Here is a 21,605-nt window from a genome sequence, read left to right on the forward strand (position 1 = left end):
GGCATGTCTTACCTGTAAGTTCATGGATTGTAACTTCTAATTTTTCTGGGTATTGTTGATCTAGATAATAGGGGATATTTTATCAACTGGGTTGTTGGTATTTTGTAAAAATAATCAGTATCTAAATAGATATTAAAATCTGGAATTTTCAGTTGTATATTCCCTATGTAATATCCAAATATTTGAGTTGAAATTATTATTTCAATATCTTCTATTTTGCTGCTATATTGTTGTATCAAAAATTGCAAAACCTAAAGAACAAAAAAAAAAAAATCAATTCTTTAGCACAGATTGTTTAACAGCCAGCAGGGCTCATTACACATTCCATTTTAAGGTGTGCAATGTTAACTCCTTGTTCACCATTATCTTTCTAAACACTAAAATAAAATTTTAAATGCTTTGACCAAGAATCCAATTTTTTCCACATTACTTTCTCCCATTTTTTGGTCCCATAGACCTTTGGTCTCATGGACATTAGTAAAACTCATTTCATTTCATTTCCAATGTGAGCTTTAATTTCTACTTTGAATGATTTCCTCAAGGACTCCTCACTTGGTCATACTTTCTCCTTTCTCTATGTCAATATTCTAGGCTAGAGCTTACCAAATTAACTATTGAGGTTTTCTCTTGTTACATCTTCACATGCTCTTATTGTTAGCCCAAGCATTGTTGATTTTCTAATGTGATTACTCGTGCAATCATCTCCCCCATTTAAGCTTGTTTTGCTATTCCAAATATCGTACACACTTTCCCACAAATCACACAAAGACCCAAACCTATTCCCTAATACCAAAATTAATCAGAAAACTCTATAAACAAGTAGAATCTATCAAATATGAATGAATAATTATGCTAACATATAGTGCTACATATAGCTCAAATGATAGTGTTACAAAGAGAATTTTCTTAATCAATGTAAGGAAAAAACATGCTGCAATAAAAGAACTCCATAGACAAATTCATATTTTTATCCTAGAAACCCTTCGAAGCAAAACAAAACCAGATGGTGTGAGTCGTAAATACCATCCTATCAATATTCAAAGTAGTCAGATTTAACATGATGCAAGGTAATTCTTGCTCCTCTTGTGGTAGATTCAATTTTCTCAGCCCTTTTATTACCTATTGAATTTTAATCCGCTTTTCCTCTGTTTTCTTCCCATTGATCTTTTTTGCTATTTTACCTTCTATTATAGATTTATCTGAACTAAAAAGTCCTCCCAGGGCGTAGAACCTTTCCCACTTGTAACAATAGGTAAATCAATGCCTATTTGATACACATTGAAAATTTCTGTTATACAGTCAAGATCAATACCCTGGTCACAGTTTTTCCTATCAAGCCTTGAAATTTGTCCTGCACAAACCAAAAGTGATATGAAACCTATTTGGTTCATATTACAAATTTATCAATTGTGCTATCAAGGATTACTATTGCAATTCCAGTTTAGTCTTGGACACTATCATGGTTGTAGTACTGTCCTACAAATTTCTCTTAACCTATGTCCTGATCAATATTTTATATTTTACATTGGTTTGATAAAATCTTATTCTGTTCACAGAAATACATTTTTTTATACATTTTATTGCAATTTTCATGATCCATACCACTCAAAAGACCGCCAATATAATAGAGTTGTTATGAGCAAGATTTGAAGCTAAAATAGCTATGTAAATGGGTATTCTTAAATATCAACATGCAATGAGTGACTCATTTGTCCATTGAGCTAATAATCACCAAAAGAAGAAAGTTAACTAAGTATAAAGAGCATCAGATTTCATCTTAATAAATTTGTGATGATTCTCTTGAAAGCAGATGGAAACATGCCATGACAATTAATATAGAACAATTTTTATTTTTGAATAATTTAGTTGTCTAACAAGATAACAACCTATTAAATACTAAAAAACACCACGTTTTTCTATATACTTCCTACAATGAAAACTTTGCCTTAATTCTAAGAGCATCATGGGGTTTCAAATTAAATCTCTAAGCATGTTAATTCAACTTTAAAATCTGCTACTGATCCTAAGCGATAATGACCTGCTTATATGAAACTGAGACATAAGTTTAGGACAATCTTACTGCTGCAGCTTAATGGAGGGATTTGTATGATAGGAATTCTGAAGCCTAAAATTGCTGTTGTTGGTGTTGTGGACGCAATATACCCCTTCATCTCTAAACAACCGGATACTTCGTGGTTTTTTTCACCAATCTCTATTCGAAATGCTCAAAGGTTTTCATCCTTTGGATCTCAAGTAGTACTCAAGATTTTTGTCCATTTGGTTGGATGCACATAGATGCTGAAAATGATAATTCTGAAAAAAAAAGGTCTGATTTTTTTGTTGTCTTCACTTATTTTAGAATCTCTTTTTTCACTGGGGCAGCCACCTATTGGCCCAATATTTTTATAACATATCAAATATGGCAGACTGCTGAACACATCTTGGCCCAATAATTTTATAATATTTATTTATGAAATATAACAAGCTAGCAAGCACCTCTTGGCCAAATATATTAATAATATATCAGTTATGACAGGTTGGTGGTCACCTGCAGTGCCCTAGGACCTATAATCAATGCTAGTCCTCATAGTGCCATCATTTTTCTTCACCATAACCACTGAAGAAGAAAATGGACTAAAGCTTGATTTCATGTGCCTTGCTATTATCAATTCTTTATTTGCCTTTTCTATTTCCCCTTTGTGCATCCACAGATGACTATAAGGAATAATAATGATAGTATTGAGTCTATTGACCCGTCTCCAATTCTATAATGTGCTGAAAACCACAATCTGGTGGAAGCCCATAGGATATATCATTGAAGACCCTATTATGTAGCTTAAGGATCCTTTGAATGTTTGCCGGATATGGTCTCTTTCAGAGTTGATTACAATAAGTTCATGAGATTGTTGAAAGCCCATGAAATTTGGTCCTTATGAAAAGTTCTCTCCATCTTTGTAATGACAATCTTTGGTGTTCCATTACTAATTTCTTGTAGTTTGATGCATGCTTGAGTTCCATTGATTAGTAAAGTGAAGTAACCAAGGGAGCATAGCCATTGCACACCTAGAGCCACATTTGTTTCGCCCAAGTTAATCACTTAGAAGTCCTAACATATTTGGTGCTCCCTAAGGTGATACTAGATTTTCTGATCATTTGTATGCAAGGAATGGTCTATCCGCATGCAACAATGACATTAAAACCACTAAACTCCTCTGCCTCAAGGACCTTTTTGGTTACCAATCCTTCATCAATAAAATTATGAATGGCCCCACTATCTATAAGGATGGTGATGTGTTGTCCCAACAAGACCCTATGAACATTCAGTGTGTGGAACGTGGGAGCTCCAGAATGTCCAGCCAAAGTGTTATTGGTTCCTCCTCCCATTGTTTAGAGTTCAAGTTCTTCTACCATGGGTGCTGGTTTAAGATATTTTTTTCAAACTTATCATCGTAGTTCAAGATATTTTGTTCCAAGATAGTTTATGGCTTGAAGTTCAATGGAAAACTATTCCTTAATTTAGATAAGGTCGTACTTGCAGTCGTTAGGAAAGCAATTGGTGAGGATATTATTCTAGACTTTCTATCATAAGAAGATGTCAAGGAAAGGAGGCTATGATGTTTCTAAAGCAACTTAATTTTGAATAATCATAGTGGAAAAACATGATAGATGTACCTGTAAAACATAACTTCGACTTCATTTGAAAGCATAAAAAAAGGAAAGAAAATCATGCGCCCAGATTATTTTGGGCACTCAAAATGACAGATTATTGTTTTAATGAATGTGATCAAAAAAATTATGAGGTGTAAACATTTCCAGAAAGAATAAAAAGAGAAAACATTAAAATAAAGAAGAGGTGGATGGCGACTAATAAATTGCATTTTAGAGAGATCTACTTGGAAGTTATTATTGAAAATATATTATAATGATACAAATTCTTTGTATCATTATTTTTCACCGTTGAGTTTTTTAACAAAAACCAAAAAGAAACTGGACTCTATTTATTTGAATTTCTTGATTGTGTTTGTAAATGGAATTTAAACTGGACTGAGTCTTTCGGCAATTGGGTCATTTGAATTTCTTGATTGTGTTTGTAACTGGAATCCATAATCTTTTATGATAGCTCTGGCTTAAGTCTTGTTAAGCATTAGATTGGTAGAATTTGTCTTTTTCTGCATGCTTTGCTACACTCTTCCGTAATCAATCTTGAGCAATTATCAAATCCTATTGCTTTAAAATCCAACTATGGTTTCATCTTTGATATTGTTGTATAATCATGGCAGTTGAATGCATGAAGGATAAAAACACTGATTACTTGTGATATTTTAACGTACAACATCAAAATCATCCCATTTTTAAGAATTATTTTCACCTTATGAAGTTTTCAGGAATTTTAGTGAAAGTATTCAAAGGAATGAAGATATTTTGCACATAAATAACAATATTCATAGATGACCTCTGAGATGAGCCCAAAGTGAGAGATCAAAAAAGCTGACAGACATTCAAGGTGATAATCTAGAATATTGCTTTTCGCAAATAATTGAAAGTGTAATTTTGAATGATAACAGAGGCCCTGCATCCATACAATTACATAAAAATCTAAATTACTCCAGTGTTGGTTGAGCCCCTTTTAACAATAGAAAGTAGATGGAAACATCTGGTTCCCAAGCCAATGTAGATTGAATTTCTTATGGCAGAATATGCTAAAAGAAAATTGCAGGTGACCAGTTCCCTGTAAGGTAATCTCCTCCATTAAGTATATAAGTACATATGTATATATTTACATCAAGGTTCCACTACAACCAAATTATCAAAGGGATCTAAATTATAGGAACTAAATAAGTGGATGTTCCTCATGAAACCATAGGCAGAGGATATGAACATATGCACATGTAAACATCTAGCAGGCAGAAAACAGGGTCTAAATTTATTAAGACAAGATATGTTGAAGTGATTATTACATGGTAGATTATAAACTTTGATGGAATAACATGCACATCTTACCACTTCTGACAAGTTAGATTTCAAACAAATCCATAAGACCATGGCCATTGATTATTACCTTTAAAATAAGAACACAACTAAAGATTTAAAACTACTGCACCAAAACAGCAGCTCTAATGTGAAATTCATGTCAGGAGAAAAAAAAAAATCACCTATCTGGTTCTGAATTAAACCATTTGTCGCAGGCGTTAGGCTGCAAATATGACTTGTCTATGTTGTTTTGACAGGTAGCCAAGTGAGCTGACTCGATTTTGTCAACCAATGCATAAAATTCATGTCCTGACATTGCGAATATAGCTTTGCGCTTCATGCTTTGAGTGGCTTTCTTATCTGAATGAGAGGAACTCAAGGAATTTCTCCAAACGACCTGCTGCCAGCATTCACTTTTATCCACCGATTTGGTTCCTTCAGAAGATGCATTATCTCCAATCTCACTCGTCCAAATTCCTTCAACTTCTCTTGGTAGAGTGCACTTTCCATTAATAGAAGACTGACCACTACAATTTAAATCATCTTCTCCGTCACTCCCAGAATTAATCCCTGCTTCATAATAAGGCTTCAATTGCAATGCCTCAACCTGCTTAACTAAGGGACACTTTTTCACATGTGCAGCTACATCAACCTCTAGGATAGTGCTGCAAGCCAAAGAACAGCAATGATAAGGGACGTAACACAAAATAATATAGGAAAGTTCTCAAACTTGCAACTTTAGGTTATCAAGACTCATATAAGTGAAATCTAGCTTCTAGAATGCTTAAGCTCCACAATCTGGCAAATTCAACTCTAACCCATAATACTGATGTATAATTGGCATAAAATAACAGTAAAGAATTTAGAAAATACAGGAAAACATTAAATCTCCAAGTGAGTGATATTGATATGCCAAGCTAGTTTGCATCCCTATCATGAGTAGATATAAGCTACTGCTTGTTGATAATTCGACCTCTCATTTTAAATGACACGCATCTATTATTTATAATAAAAATGAGAATGGGTCAGAATTGATGATTGAGGTTGCTGATTAGCTTTAACCACAATTGGGATAATATTGTGTCAAATCATAAAGAAATGAAAATTACAGATGCATGCATAAAGGAATCAGTCTAAAAGAATTTAAGAAAGGACAATTATGTCTGATAAAGATTTTAGGAAGGGACATCTATAAGTATTGATTTCCATTAAAGTTACTCTGAGTAGAAATTTCCTGGAAAAGTCTTTTTCAGAATCTTAGCAGAGTAGTGCAGACTGCAGAAGCTCGCTATATTTTGAGATTTACACTAAAATTGTGGACAAGATCTTAAGAACAAGGAAATGGAAGGACACAAAAGACTGATAAGGAAAAAATAGAGACTTGAGAGATTGGAGTTACACTGAAACTGTTATTGCAGGAAGGTCAATATCAGAATAAAGCTGTAAGAATTGGTTAGACAGTTGAGAGTTAAGATAATATTCATCTTCAGAGCAGAGTGCATATGCAGGGAGGAAATAAAAGATGAACACTGCCATCGCCTTTTCAAATGTTAGAAAAAAAGAGTTAGAATTGCAACCCGAATGGTGGTCAACAGTGATTTGGGAAGGTGGGGAGGACCATGTGCAGGACAGCTTGATATATAAGTGGTTCTTTTCTCCAATTATCCAGATGTTGGAATCAAGAGAATGGGGCTTCCAAATCGGAAGTCAGCTTGTGGTCAATTACAATTGGCCAACTGTGTCAAATGCATTATATGAAATGGATGAAAGCAGTGTGATGGGATTGCTATCTGTTTCCTTTGACTTTGACAAGCAAGGAATGGAAGACTAAATGCATTGTGCCTGGACCATCTTCAAAAATGGTGTGCAGAAAAATGATCCATCTGGTTTTAACAGCTCCATTAATAGATATGTGGATCTGTTTTCTCAAGTAAAAACTAGAAGAGATATAGATGTTGATGTTGGAATCTGTTTTTATTACGAGATTCAAGAAGAGTTGGCAGATTAACGGATTTCCAGATGATTGATTGATTAACAGAGGAACTAATGTGTTCCTTATAAAGAATTACAACATAGACTGAAGATGGAATTAGAAACAAAACTAGAGACAGGATAGGAAACATTCCTATCTGGACTGAAGAAAAAGACCGGATAGGAAACATTCCTATCTAGACTGAAAGACGGACTACAGACAAGTAGTTGACTATTATAGAAAGTATAACATTCTGTGATAACTGAGACCCTCCCTGGATCTACAGAATGCTGAACCCAAGAAGCTTTGCCAGAAGAGTGCTATGACTCAAAATAAGTTGCATTTACAAAACTTCGTTTTTGTGGAAAAAAAGGTAAAACCCAGAATCTCACGCAACCTTGCGTATTATAGACAACTTGAAATGATTTTTGAGGAGAAAATCAACAAACCCATAAAAAAAATAGAAACAGATTCAGAAGGCGAAAAATGCAGCTTCGCCTTGATCAGGAAGCTCGACAACTTGTGCTGTTGGCTGGGAAGCATTTTGCCTTGCTTGGGCAGCCAAACGTTTCCGGCACTCGAATTTCATATGGCCGAACTTGTGACAGTAATTACACTGTACATTTTGCTTCGTAGAGCCATCCAAGGATTGAGCAGAAGGTTGATGCTGGGAAGGCTGAGAAGACTGATGGTTGCCAAAGTTCTGTTGAAAGGATTTTGCAACAAAGGCTTGCTCAGTGGAGGTGGAATTGGAGCTGCTACCAAACTGTTGTTTCCACCGATCTTGCTGAAGCAGCAGGGTGTAGAGATCAGTGAACTTTAGATCAACACCAGTAGATGTGATGTTGAGAGTCTCGATAAAATGCTCATAGGATTTTGGTAAACTCTAAAGAGTGATTATCGCAATATCCTCTTCCTCCATCTTGCGACCGATGGCAAGTAACTGATCACAGATTTCCTGAATCCGATTCAGGTGTGCCTGGAGCGAGGTGCGCTCATCCATGACAATAGAAAACAAAGTGTTTTTCAGAAAGAAGGCTCTGCTCTTGTTGAAAGTCTCATGAAGACCTTTTAGATGTGTCCAAATTTCGGCAGCTGTCTTGCCGGATGGAATCTGAGAAAGCTGGTCATCAGCTACAGATAGTTTGAGAAGCATTACTGCCTCTCGATTGTTCAGATCCCATGTATCTTGATCAGGACCCGGAGAAGTCGGACGCTGCGTAACACCCAGAACAAGTTGAGCGGTGTTGCGATATTCGAAGATTGCGATGATGCGCTGCTTCCAGGTTCCATAATTACGACCATTGATTTTGGAATTATGTTTGAGCAGAATACTTGTCGGAGATGCCATGGCACGTTTTTCAATGAAAATCTATGAAGGCACGTTCTTCGAGGCAAAAATACGAAAGACCTAGAAGAATCAGAGAATGACCCAGAAGAGAGCTCGAAAAACCCATAAGGAATCTGCTATTGTTTTCTGGATCCGTTGGCTCGAAAATCGAGGCACCCAGAAAAAACGGACGACGACCCAATTGAGCTCTCGAAAAACCCACCAAGAATCTGCAAACAAAATATTTTTTTGACCCCAAAAATTATGGTTTCGAGCAAAAACCCTAGTCGGCGGATTTGAAGGTCAAATTTGCAAAAAAATGGTGGTTTTCACAGTCGACCAATACTGGAAGGAGGTCATGGCAATATCGCAGAGGAAAAACGCAGACAAACTCAGAAAATCGACGCCTTGAGGTCACGCGAACAGGGAAAACAACCATGAAACTACGGATGTCGGACCTCCAAAAAATCGCGAGTTTGCAATCAAAACACAGGGTTTTTTTGATGTTTGAAGGACGCTTGTGAATTTTAGATGCGGGCCGACCATACACAGACCTCCAAAAAATGCATTTTTCCAGTCATGAAGCCGTGATTTGCAGAGGAGTTCGGTCAAAAGAAATCGCGATTTGCATATACCAGTCACAAATGGTAAAAAATGGCCACGATTTCCACGCGATTTGCAAACCCTAATTCGGGAATTTCTCCAAGCAGAAAACCCTAGGTGGGTTTTGGAGGAATTAGCTAAAATAATTTTGGAAAAATTTAAACAAATAATTTCAAGAAGAAATTATAAATTTTTCCAAAAAAATTTAAGTATTTAGCTTTGATACCATATTACGAGATTCAAGAAGAGTTGGCAAATTAACGGATTTTCGGATGATTGATTGATTAACAGAGGAACAAATGTGTTCCTTATAAAGAATTACAAGGACGTTGTTCAACGTAGACTGAAGACGGAATTAGAAACAAAACTAGAGACAGGATAGGAAACATTCCTATCTGGACTGAAGAAAAAAGAAACGGGATAGGAAACATTCCTATCTAGACTGAAAGACGGACTACAGACAAGTAGTTGACTATTATAGAAAGTATAAGATATTATCTTAATAGTTTTATCCAAAACCACTATGTTTGATGTATTTTTAATTTTCAGTATTAATATATGGGGAGTACTTGTCAAAAAAATTGTTAAATAATAGAATATATATAGTATATACTAATATCTAACATTTATATATTGATTCATGTTTTTTGTACGGACATGCCCAAACATACCCACCCACCCTTTCATAATATGTTGCACCAATATACATGTACCCCTACTCGTAGCTGATTCGGGAATTTAGATATCAACTGATATTCTCTTCTATCTTACCATTGCAATCTCTATAATTTCAAATTTCTTGGCATTTATTCAGTTTATTTTCATTCATGAATCTGGCATACTTTAAATTTAAAGATTTTGAAATATATTTATAATCAGAAATCTAGTTATTAGACAGTCACTGTCACACGTTTTTTTGTGTGGAAGAAGTGAATCATACATGCATATCCATACCCACATGTTCTTATGATAGTGGATAAAATGAACAAAATAAATATTGAAAATGGAAGCAGAAATTTTCAGAAGTTCTAAATGAGAGATCCATGGGGTCCATAGCATGACCAGATGGTAAATTGGATACATGATGTTTTTGTTCACGCAATCAACTATCATGCATGCTAGCTACCTCACAACAATCATTCTTTTATGGGCGTCATTGTAAATCTATGGACCTTGAGCCAAGCGAGAGATAGTTAGTGACATTATTATCCTAAATTGAAAGTGACAAGAGACTTAAAATGGTCCCATCACTGTAGTTTAACATTGTCGAAAGGATTTTTCGCTTTGGAATTTGAAGAATTGATAAAGGGGCAATTCAAATAGGCTCAAAATGCAAGGTTTTTCCTAGAACTAGAAGAGAGCCCAAATCTATTTGCATAGATTATCTTGTAGAGGTTCCATTCCCAAGCAATTCTTGCATCATCTGACTTTTGCTTTTCCAAATCATCAACCTAGCTCACAGTAATGGGTTCTTACGAACTCTGCCCAAGAAGGAGAATCTTAAGAAAGGTTGGTGTTTTTCTTCTTGTTTTACATGTATATATAATAATCCATCTTTGTCTGTGATTACCTTGTGGAATGAAAAAAAATTGCTTCTGTGATGAGTTGTTCCATTACAAAAGGTTGATTGAAGGAAACATGTTTATGTTGATGCACTTGAAAAGTTTTCAATGTTATATCCCTTCACAGATATATTTTCAATACCTTAGTGCTGGGGAGATGGAAGAAAAGAGAATAGAAAAACTTTCTAGACGTCTGACTTTTGTTATTGATGTGTCCAAGGTGTAAAATGGTGGGTGTTCTTCAAATCAGAAGTATCAAGGTTCACATGTTTAATCTCCAAAACTTAATATATAATAAGAAATGTAAAAAAAAATTAATAGTTATTTTATAAATTTGTGTACCTTGTTTGTTTACTGATTTTAGTCAGCTTTGATATGATTTTCCCAACTCTCTTTGGCATGCTCCTCCACATTAAATTTGATTATCAAATAATAGTGAGTCAAAAATGGATATATGCTTTAAAGTTAAACGGTCTGCAATTAAACTTTTGTGAAATCTATGTAAAGTTTTTGAAAATAATGAGCGTCAACCATCATCGTTCACTATAGAACCTCTAGAGGCATGAGAATAAAAAAAGATTATATGAAACCAATATGCTTTATAGTCTGCAGTAAATAAAAATTGTTCTCTGGAATAAAGGGCAAATCAAAGACACAATTTTTCAAAAAATCATGATTTAATAGGAAAAGATGCGGAAAATGGGTTAGGATTACGGTTGTCAAAAAATATTAAAAAGGCTTGGGTTAGGGTTTTTTAAAAAGCTAAAAAATTGCACCGTGCAGTCAAAAAATTGCCAAATAATGCAATTTTGTGGTGAATCGTTTTCAACTAGGGATAAATTTGATCAAAGCAATAGAAAAGCTTTTCATCTAATAAACCATTTTCTCCTCCAAATTACATTTTTTCTTGATTTCTGCTGCTATGTGAGAAAAATGATTATGTTTGATTCAGAGGCTATCCACTCTATGGCCACATCTAAGGAAAAGGCTATGTTTATTAAGCTGGATTTGGCAAAAGCATATGACCGGGTTAGCTGGGAGTTCTTGAGTCGTGTGCTTCTAGCTTTTGGATTTGATGTGGAATGGGTTGATTGGATTCTCAGTTGTGTAACTTCCCCATCCTTTTCGGTTCTTATTAATGGAGAACCTACTAAGCCATTTTCTGCTTCTCGGGGACTCCGACAGGGGGATCCTCTCTCTCCATATCTCTTTATCATTATGGCAGAGGGCTTAGGCAGATTTATAAAATTTCAAGCCGAGCAAGGGCTTGTCCATGAGTGGAAGTGAAGCAATAATATTCCAACGTACACGCATCTCAAATTTGTGAATGATACTGGACTGATGGGCTTGGCTACAATAAATGAGGCAAGAAATTTCAGAATGATTTTCGACACTTATTTGAAAGCTTCTGGGTAGCAAATTAATGAAGGTAAGTCATCTATATATTTCTTTAATACTCCACAACCAATCCAACTCAAGATTGCCAGGATTCTCGGGTTTCAAACTGGCTCTCTTCCTTTGATTTACCTTGGAGTCCCCTTAGCTCTGGGGACTCAACTGAAGGAGTATTGGCAGGATCTTTTGGACAAATTTCGTAGCAAGGTGAGCCATTGGACTCATAGGTGGCTCTCTTCCGCTGGGAGTGTTATCCTCCTTAAGACAATGATTCAGGCTCTTCCCATTTACAGGTTGTTGATGTCAATTTTGTACCACTACATAACATATAGCGATTGAATATTTGATATGGAATATCAAACACTCAATCCCTCTCTTGAAAAGTTAATACTCATGAGGACATGAGAAAAAACTCCAATGTTCTTACACCTGTGGATACTAACTCAATTATATCGATGTGATTTGCTAGTAATCACATAGGCGGCCTTACGTTATTCATTTGAGGATAACTTGGACTTTTGGCGTAATGGTGATGATTTTGTATGAGCGCCAAATAATGTTGATGGTGAGGATGATGGAGGGTGTGTTCAGATGACTTATACCTTCCTAACTTTCTTAAAATGAAATCCAACTGCTCAACTACTTGCTATTCTACTCCTCCTCCTATGAATGGAAAGATTAGCAAATGGACAGGGATCGAATCTGACGAAAGCTAACCAACAACTCTACCTCCATAGATGCAATGATTCAAGGGAAAAGACTAGTTTACCATGCAAGGCTTCCTAACAAGCCGCTAAGATGCTAGTGGCCTAGCTATAGATCCCTATCAAACATCCACTAATATCACTATGCAACTATCCATCTACTTAACAACTTCTTGAAATAAAATCTACTTTAACAACTTCAAGGGAAATCTAACTCTAACTATTGGAAGTAGAAACCATGCAATAACACCAAATGTTCTTGATCACCATGCAAGTCACAACAATGATAAAGAGAAGCGATTTTGGTATTATCTTAGCAACAATTTTCTCTAACACTTTACAAAAGAGAGCAAATGGCCTTATATACAGGCCAAATTTACAACCAACGGTAGAGATTAAGAGACAAAACCAACGATCCAAATTGGATCCTAGAAACCCTAATTAGGGTTGCCACCCCATCGGCTAATGAGAAGATGCCACCTCATCGATGGACAAATGAAAAAAAAGGAAAAGTGGCAACCAATGAGAAGGCACCAAAATGGTAGCCAATCAAAATCAAACACCTATCCTACCCGAGAAGAAGGAGAATTTGCCACTTGGGCTTACATCAAGTGATCTTCTAATATAGTTCTACCCCTTTCTTTCATCTTTTTAGCCAAAGTGATGAACTTGGCTAGCTTGTCGTTGACTTCCTTCATGGGAGGGCAAGGTGTATGTTTCATCTTGAGCTCAGCTGAGTTCATCATGTTGCTTGTTGCTTGCTGCTTGCAGTGTTTTCTCATAATCCTTCTCATATTCCTTTGCATATCCGAAAAAGACATTAAGGAAGGCAAGGGTACCCAAAAGTTTCTTCTTGATGACAACCTTCCCCAACTCATCCAATCTTGATCCAAATTCTGTCTCCTTTGATATCTTCGAAATCAAGCGCAGCCCCAACATCACTCATCATGGTTGAAATGGAAGTGTCAACACCTGGGCTGTGTTGTGCAATCTCGTTTTGTACCTCTTCAAGTATTCTCAATCTGATAGTCAAGGCAATGAACCAAGACTCCACTGTACTTAATCCTCCTTCATCTATCAACTTGGCTCTTTCCAAATATTTCTCCGGTAGCTCAATGAATGCCTGTAGCCTGGGAATGGCTAAGTCTTTAATTGGAAGGAAATCCTTCCACTCACCTTCGAATATTCTGAATTTGTTTCTAATAACCACTAATGACCTGAATGTCGAGACAAAAGAAGGCAAAAAAATTTGCCCATCTTGGATTGTATCATGGATCCAATCCTTGACTTCATGCAGCTCAGCTGATATCTCTTCTATGTTGCTCCTGCTGTCTTCAGGAAGGGCCGCTTGGTACAACTGTTGGATAAGCTGGCAATCTCTCCAATACTTGTTCTCGGCCTCCAACTTCACAATCCTTCCATTTGCCTTCCTCAACCTTTCTCTAATTGAAACAATGCCTTCCTGGATCTCCTCACATTCCATGTGATTTGTGATTCTTCCCAAGTTATGCTCAACTATCTCATATTCCTAAGCTACAATTTCATCCAATGCCTTGCTAACTGTTGGTATAGCAATCTTAACTTTTCGGTGACCCTCATCATCGCTCCTAATTACCTTTGCCACCGTTTTTGCAATTTGTTTCTGGTTCTCGCTATCACCCTTTTCTATTAAACCTTGGATATCTTCAATTGTTCGGGCAGTCAGTACCTCGCCTCTTGGCATAAGCATTTTCCTTAACCATAGTGGTGCAATGCATCTCCCTAAATCTGGATTTGGTTCGATTAGCAAAGCATCGCCAACGGCCTCAGGCGCCTAGCTTATTTCCTCAATATCAATTGGCTCATCCGCTTCTTCAATAGTAACTGCCATGTCATCTCCATGTTGGCTCTCTAAGAGAGGAGAGTACTCGGTGCTGTCACTATAACCACTTGATTCTGAATCAGAACTCACCTCTACCGCAGCCCCTTGTCCCCTTGTATTATCTTCTTGGCTTCTAGCCTCAATTATGCTCTCCCTTGACGGTGTTGCATTTTGTTTCTTTGCTGGAGATTCCTAATGTTCTTTACTCTTCTCAGTCTCCAAACTTCTCTTCATGCTCTTAACTACTCTTTGTTGCTGGCTACTGCCCTCACCTTTCTCTCTGACTAATTCTGTTGGACCTTCTTTTGGTTTCATCTTCTCATAAGTAAGGTGTACCCTCTAGCTTTGTAATTTCCTTAACTTCTCATTGTACCACGACTCTTGTGCAAATCAACTGTCCTTGTAACTACCTCCAAGAACAGATCCTGATGTTCATCCCAATCCACTAGATTCAACTCCGTTCCATCCACTGTATCATAATCTTCTCTTAGCACATTTTCATCATCTTCTAGTTGATCGGGAATATCAAGGCCTCTCCATCTAATTGCTCTCATCATGTTCACTAACAATCTTGAGAAAGCTAGCTTTCTCACATGAAAGTCATCCTAGGCATTGGCCCAAAAATCTTCTATAGTAGGAACATATTTAAATGTATTTCCGTGAGATGCCTTGATAAGACCATTAGGATCGAATCCTTGCCTTGCTCTATACCATCCTAGATGATACCATTCTAATTCTTTTTCTGCAGCTGCAAAGGCGACAAGATTGGGGCATCTATCATTGCCAATTCTAAATAAGAAGGTAATCCCTATCTCACCTTTAAGTTTCATCATTTTGTCATTATGCTCAAGTTGCCTGGCCAATTCCATCAAAACTACCTTGTCAGGTGGGTACCTTAGAAGTCTCTTCGGACAAACTGTGCTTCCTGCCACTCTAATATAAGTGAATTGTGAAAATTGGATGAACCAACTCCCATACTTCTTAACTTTTGCTTCTGCTTATGATGAGAGCCTCTTAGCAGATGTCCCTTGTGATATCCTTACCGTCTTCATGGCAAAGGCGTCACAAAACATCTTATAATCTTTGGTGTTGTGCAAATGAAGCTATGGATAGCACTCATGCACCAAACATTGCCCCTGCCCATTGCCAATTACTCCTAAGGCCTTAAGTCCAAGATTTTCATACAATCTCGCAATTAGATAGAAAAGATAGGACCCCATGTAGAATTGCTTTTGATTTTGCGCGGTCCGAAGTTGCAATTCTAAATTTTCGCTTATGATCCAAGCCCAATCAAATCTTCTTTTTCCATTTTCAATTCCATCAATAAAATAATACATCCAATTCTCGAATTGCATACCTTGAGCTAAGCCCATGATCCGGCTGAGAAGCACAATAAGATCGTCGTACTTTGATTTGAAATCTAACATGGTGAGCCTTGATGATCTGGTAACTCCCTTTTTGCCTTCGTGTAACCAATTTTGCTTTAGGTGAATGAAGAAAGCCTCCTAATTATCCTGAAATAACTTAGCCACCTAATCCATCATTACCACTGTCATGTCTTTATACTGGGGAATATTAAATGTTTCTTCAACCACTTGTCCATCAATGTTGGCTAACACTCTCTTCCCTTCATCAAAAATGATAGACTTGGTAACAATATCGAACAAAGATGCACACTTCATTACCAATTCTGGACAAGGCAAGGTAGGAGGGAAGGTCGCCGCGTGTACCATTCCGCTTTTGTAGATCTTCTTTGCCATGGGGGATTGGCCTTCCTTCAATTTGTCCTTCAACTGTATCATGTTCACTGTACCGATATTAGTGTCGCTTATTCGCCTCACTTTCGAGAAGAAGGCGGTCTTAGGCATCATGTCTTCTTTGTCTTTTTTGGTATTTGTTCCCTTTGGGTTCTTGCTTGCACTAACATCTACCATCCTAAACACTTATTTCTGCCCCTTTGTTCTAAATGATATGAACTACACTTATCGATCTCCAACCTTCTTTTTATCGATGGAATCTAGCTTATTTTTGCCTCGCCAAGTCCTATCTCTACACTTATCTCCAAACTTCAACCTAGGGGTGGGACTGCCACTTATTTCTGCCTCTTCGTTACCTTAGGATAGACTACATCTATATCTCCCAACTTCATTCCTAGGGTGGTCTAGCTTATCTCTGCTTCACCAAGTGTCCTATCGTGGAATCTACACTTATCTCTCCAAACTTCAACCTATTAATGGGGATGATGAAGTGGTGGATGATGAATGCAAGAAGAATATAAAGGAAACGAAACTAAGTAAGAACAAGGAGTGGAATCCACCTTTAAACCAATCTTCACCTCTAAAATGAATAAAATTTTACCTTAATTTTGCTTTTACCAATAACCGGGCCCTTTTTGAATTCAGATCAAATCTCAGAAATTTCAAGCCTCCTTGCAAATAATGATGCCCTAGCAAAATCAGATTTTTGACCCCTTGAAATTGCCCACATTTGTCAAAATATTAGACCTTGAATCATGTATCTCCTTTTACCAAATAGAAATCGCCCAAATCTAGGACAAAAATCGCAGCCTTTAGCAAGAAAATCAGACTTCAAGAAATCACCCAAGCAAGAGAAAAAATTCAGATCTGCTCCCAAATCGCCTAGGGCAGAAATTCGCCCAAGATGGAAGAAGAAAAATAGCGCCAAACAAGGAAAAATCTACCAAAGGAAATCGACCAAGTCTGCGAGCTGCCCTTCTAGAGAAAAATCGCTCAACACATGAGGAGGAGATTAGATGGAATGAGGAGATGAGAGGGGGGAAGCCCCCTCTTATGCCAAAATTGCTTTCTCCTTCTAGCTGGTCGACTTGCCCTGGAGGAGAGTAAAATTAAATTAGCCTTTTATTAATGGCCCAGATTTAAATGTCATGCTAAAAATTACTTAGCTCAAAGTGAAATTAACCCATTTAATTGCCGGTTGTGATCAAAAATTGCAAAATAAAATTAGGAAAGCCTTGGAGATGCTAAAATTTCCATTTAATAACATTTTGGTAATTAAAATATCATCAAAATCGGATTTAGCAACCTAAAATCGATTTTCAATTTTAATTTACCGATCTCTTTCAATATTTTAAAAATCTTCTAGGCAATATTTCAAACAATTTAATGAGATTTTGCAATTTAATCCACTTTCAATTTTGCAACGCAATTTTAATTTTAAACCAAAATGAATCATTTTTCTAGCATTCAAAATCAATTTTCCAATTTTAATTTCACTATCAAAAAAAAAATCTCTTTTCACCAAAAAAATCAAGATTTCCCAAAACAATTAAATCTAAAAAATTCATTTTGAAAATGCTTAAGCCTATACAATTATATCAAATTTTCAATATCCGTCTAAGTCCAAAATTTGCAATTTTATCCTGCCGAATATTGTTCTAAACATCAAAAAAAAATTGTTGTTTTTGAAATTTGTTTGTCCTAAGGATAAAATTACATGTTCCGGAAAATCAAGTTTCGCACCAGGTGAAAAAATAAATCCAACCACATCGCTCCTGGCCCAAAGGCATCCAAGGTGTAAAATTTTCTAATCAAAAACTTTTGGACAACTCCGAAAACTTGCTAAGGCAACCCAAAAAAAAGGGGGCCCCCAAAAGTTTGGGGCAATGATGTGAAAACTTCACAACACAAGTGTCTTGTGCAAACTCCTCCTACTGGGGTCATGAAAGAATTTGATGCTCTATCTCGACAATTCCTTTGGTCAAGCAATCTTCTCTCTTCTAAGTGGAGCTTAGTTAATTGGGACATGGTTTGCTTGCCGAAGTTTGCTGGGGGTCTGGGCCTTAAATGTATGGCTCTTGGTGCCAAGGCTTTAGCTGCTAAGTCATACTGGAGGTGGTGCAATAATCAAGATCGGGATTGGGCTAAGATTCTGGCCCAAAAGTACTTTCTAGGAGTGGAGTATTAGGATATTCCTAGATTGGCTCTAAATGGAAAGGGTTCCTTTATTTGGGATACTCCTAAAAAGGGAGCTTTTCTTATCAAGGAAGGCCTTTTCTGGATATGCAATCAGGGATCGAGTGCATTATTTTGGCAGGATTCTTAGGATGGCCATCCTCCCATTCTTTCCGGTTACCCCCAATTCTAGCCCCTTTGTCATATTTTTACTGTTGTAGGATGGACCAAGGTGGCACACTTCAAGACTATCAAATGGTGTGGATCAGTGGATATGGCTTGTTGGAAGGATCCACGTGAGTGGCCTCTGGGGGTTCCTTGGAGATTCGGGTTGAACTAGCTAGTCTCCTCTCTAATAGGTTGTGCAACTCCTCTAAAGACAAGGATATCCTTGCTTGGTGTCCATGTCCTAAAGGCAAGTTCAGTGTGTCCCAAGGTTATGCTTGGCTGGTTAATGAATGTCATGGAATAATTGAAGTTCCCTGGTGGAAGAAGGTTTGGAATAAATTTTCTTGGCCGAAGTGTAATTTTTTCTTATGGCTGGTTGCTCAGAAGAAATGTCTTACTTGGGATAACCTTCATAGAAGAGGGTTCTAGGGCCCTTCTCTCTGTTCCCTTTGTATGTTGAATAGGGAGAGTGTTTCTCACTCATTCTTCTTATGTCCTCTTTCTAGAGAAATCTGGCATAAGTGGTGGGAGGCATAGTGTCATGGGTGCATTCATGCTGAGTCTCTTATTGAATTTTGGGATAGCCTTGGCAAACCTCCAGCGAAAACAACGTTCCTCCAGGTGGCTTGGGTTGTTGGACCTACTTTTATTCTTTGGAATCTTTGGCTGGAACATAATCACAAGATTTTTTGTAACTCTAGTTTGGGAGTCACTAAACTATGGCAGATGATTTTGAGCAGACTCCAGGAAACTATCTATGCCAAGTGTGATACGATTGAACCTGTGAACCCTGGTGACTACAGTATAGTTAGGAATTTGGGACTGATGGACAAAGGATTGGGATGCACAAGCAGGAAGAGATCTCAGCTGCTCAAGAGAAAGGTTTGTAGGGTGGGGAGATGGAGACAGTCGCCAATGGATATCCTTAAAATTAATACTGATGGATCCTCCCACGGGAACCCTAGGCAGGCGTGTGGGGGGGATTGGAAGGGGTAAGGACGGTAATGTTATCTCTTTGTTCTCTGTTTATAAGGGAGTTCATTCCAATAACTTGATGGAGGCCCTGGCCATTAAGATAGCTATTGAGCGAGGATGCTCTTTAGGTTGGAGAAAGATTATGTGTGAGTCAGATTCTCGGATTGTTGTGGATATGATCAATAACCAGAGTGTGGATGATGTTAACTGGCAATTAGCCTCTATTATTATAGAGATTCTTTATCTAAGTAGTTTTTTGGATTGGATCTCTTTCTATCATATTCCTAGGGAATGGAATGGAGTGGTTGATGTCTTGGCAAAAGGGGCGTCGGAGAAAGGAGATGGTTGGGATATTTCAAGAAAGGATGGACTTCCTGCTGAGCATATTGGGATTTTTGAGCAGTTAGTGGAAAAGGACAGGATTAAATTGTTCTTGTGTTTGAGTCTGGTTCTTTTGGGCCTGAGGCCTTCTGTAATTTTGGCTTTGATTGAATAAATTTTTACCCCTTTTTCCAAAAAAAAATGATTACGTTACATTTTGTAGTCCCCTCATAGTAGATGTACCATATTCCACGAGGTTGAAAGAAGCATCCTTAGCATGCATTATATTGAGCCAGGGTAGTAAACTTTTAAAGCTTTGATCTGACTGTCAGATGAATATTGCATATAAAGCATAAGCTTGTGAGCCAATCATGTTATATTGCACACAAATCATATGCTTGTGAGGCATTCTTCTAATATTGCACAACCACCATTTCTTGCAAAACATTCTTAGAACTCTATTCACAGTTTAAATCATGTTAACGAAGTACAAATTCTTTGTCTAGACTATGGTAATATTTGGTGTGTCTTCATAATGCATTTTTGACCCGTCGAAGATATATGTAAGGATGTAAAAGCACTGCCCCTTATCTTTTGAGAGCTACTAGTTAATATCCTTTTAGAGATATCACTTGCATATAAGAATTTTTCTTGAGATCTAGGTGTGAAAATTTTAGTGATAACTGCTAGCAACTAGTATGCCAGAATGTCTAAGGAGTTGTGATGTGATAATAAAGGCGACGTTCATAAGACCACAAATCTTCTTCCCTGCAATAAATGGGCCTGTAACCCTAGCAAACATATAGCAAAGGTTGTGATGTAGTCTGGCTGACTAGGGAGTTGTTGGATTATTACTTTAGTAAGGAGGTCTACCTCATCCCCTGCTCATGTAATAACCCTTATATTACCTAAAATAGGAAGAACTTCTTAGAAGAAGATTGATAAACACTTGGCGCATATCTAATATAGCCGTGTACAAATTTTGACTCTACTGAATCACTCATATGTACCTAGACACTTCAAGAGGTGGATATAATGCTAATAGAGATAAATTAATGACGAGGTGGATGAGGTGAGAGATTGAATTGGAAAATATCTAGATAATCTAAACAGGGATAATGGTTGGGCGTTAATCATACATAGATATACGTGGACTTAGGACTAGCCATTGGAGTAGACGATAATTACAATTTTTAATATTATAAAAGCTGGTTTCGAAGAGATTTATCCATAAAATGAGCACTATATTTGCTTGTATATATCACCAATCTTGATGACAAATGACTACTTGTATCCCAAAAATTTGTGTAGCATTACAACTTTGTTCAGTTATTTCCAAATGTATATTTCGACAAACATTTGCACATTTAGCAACCAAAAATGCAGAACAAGATGTATTTTCAGACCAATTGATCCCAAGTCAGGCTAAGTTGGAGCTTAATGTGTTCAGTCAAAAAAAATGCAATGCTGATAATACAATGGGATTTGGGTATTACTGAGATGGATCGATTGGACATAGAATCCTGGGCTCAACTGAATCAGGTTTGTGGTTTCCGCAAAACCTAATCACAATAAACACAAGTTATCAGTAGCCACTTCACCGATGTAATCACAAACACACGTTGCATAAAATAGAATAACCTACTGCGACCCAATCAATGCGGAATTTGCGCACAAACGCTTCTTCTTTGGCAACCAGAATTGGCATTGCTGCTCCATCCCTGCACTGTGAACTATCTTTGACTAAAGAAACATGTTTCTGAGTGAGCTAATCACGCAATGAGGATTCGGAGAAATTTAGTAAATTGTTT

General features: G+C 37.1%; 1 protein-coding gene across 3 annotated transcripts in view; it reads right to left on the bottom strand.

Moving 5' to 3' along the window:
• The window catches only part of LOC149562579 (methyltransferase), a 162,775-nt gene extending 141,170 nt beyond the window's left edge, over positions 1-21,605 (bottom strand). The window contains exons 1-3 of one of the 3 annotated variants that reach the window (XM_089826060.1): positions 21,440-21,605; positions 21,291-21,356; positions 5,154-5,636 (exon numbers count right to left, since the gene is read on the bottom strand). In XM_089826060.1, coding sequence (XP_089682186.1) covers positions 5,154-5,636; positions 21,291-21,356; positions 21,440-21,513 — 623 coding nt within the window. In that variant the 5' untranslated portion in view covers positions 21,514-21,605. The remainder of the gene's footprint in view (positions 1-5,153; positions 5,637-21,290; positions 21,357-21,439) is intronic. The other 2 variants (XM_089826062.1, XM_089826061.1) reach the window with 2 other exon arrangements.

Source organism: Cupressus sempervirens, chromosome 4 (genome assembly GCF_028749045.1).
Source record: "Cupressus sempervirens isolate cs-2001-9-10 chromosome 4, ASM2874904v1, whole genome shotgun sequence".
In the NCBI taxonomy this organism is placed as follows: domain Eukaryota; kingdom Viridiplantae; phylum Streptophyta; class Pinopsida; order Cupressales; family Cupressaceae; genus Cupressus; species Cupressus sempervirens.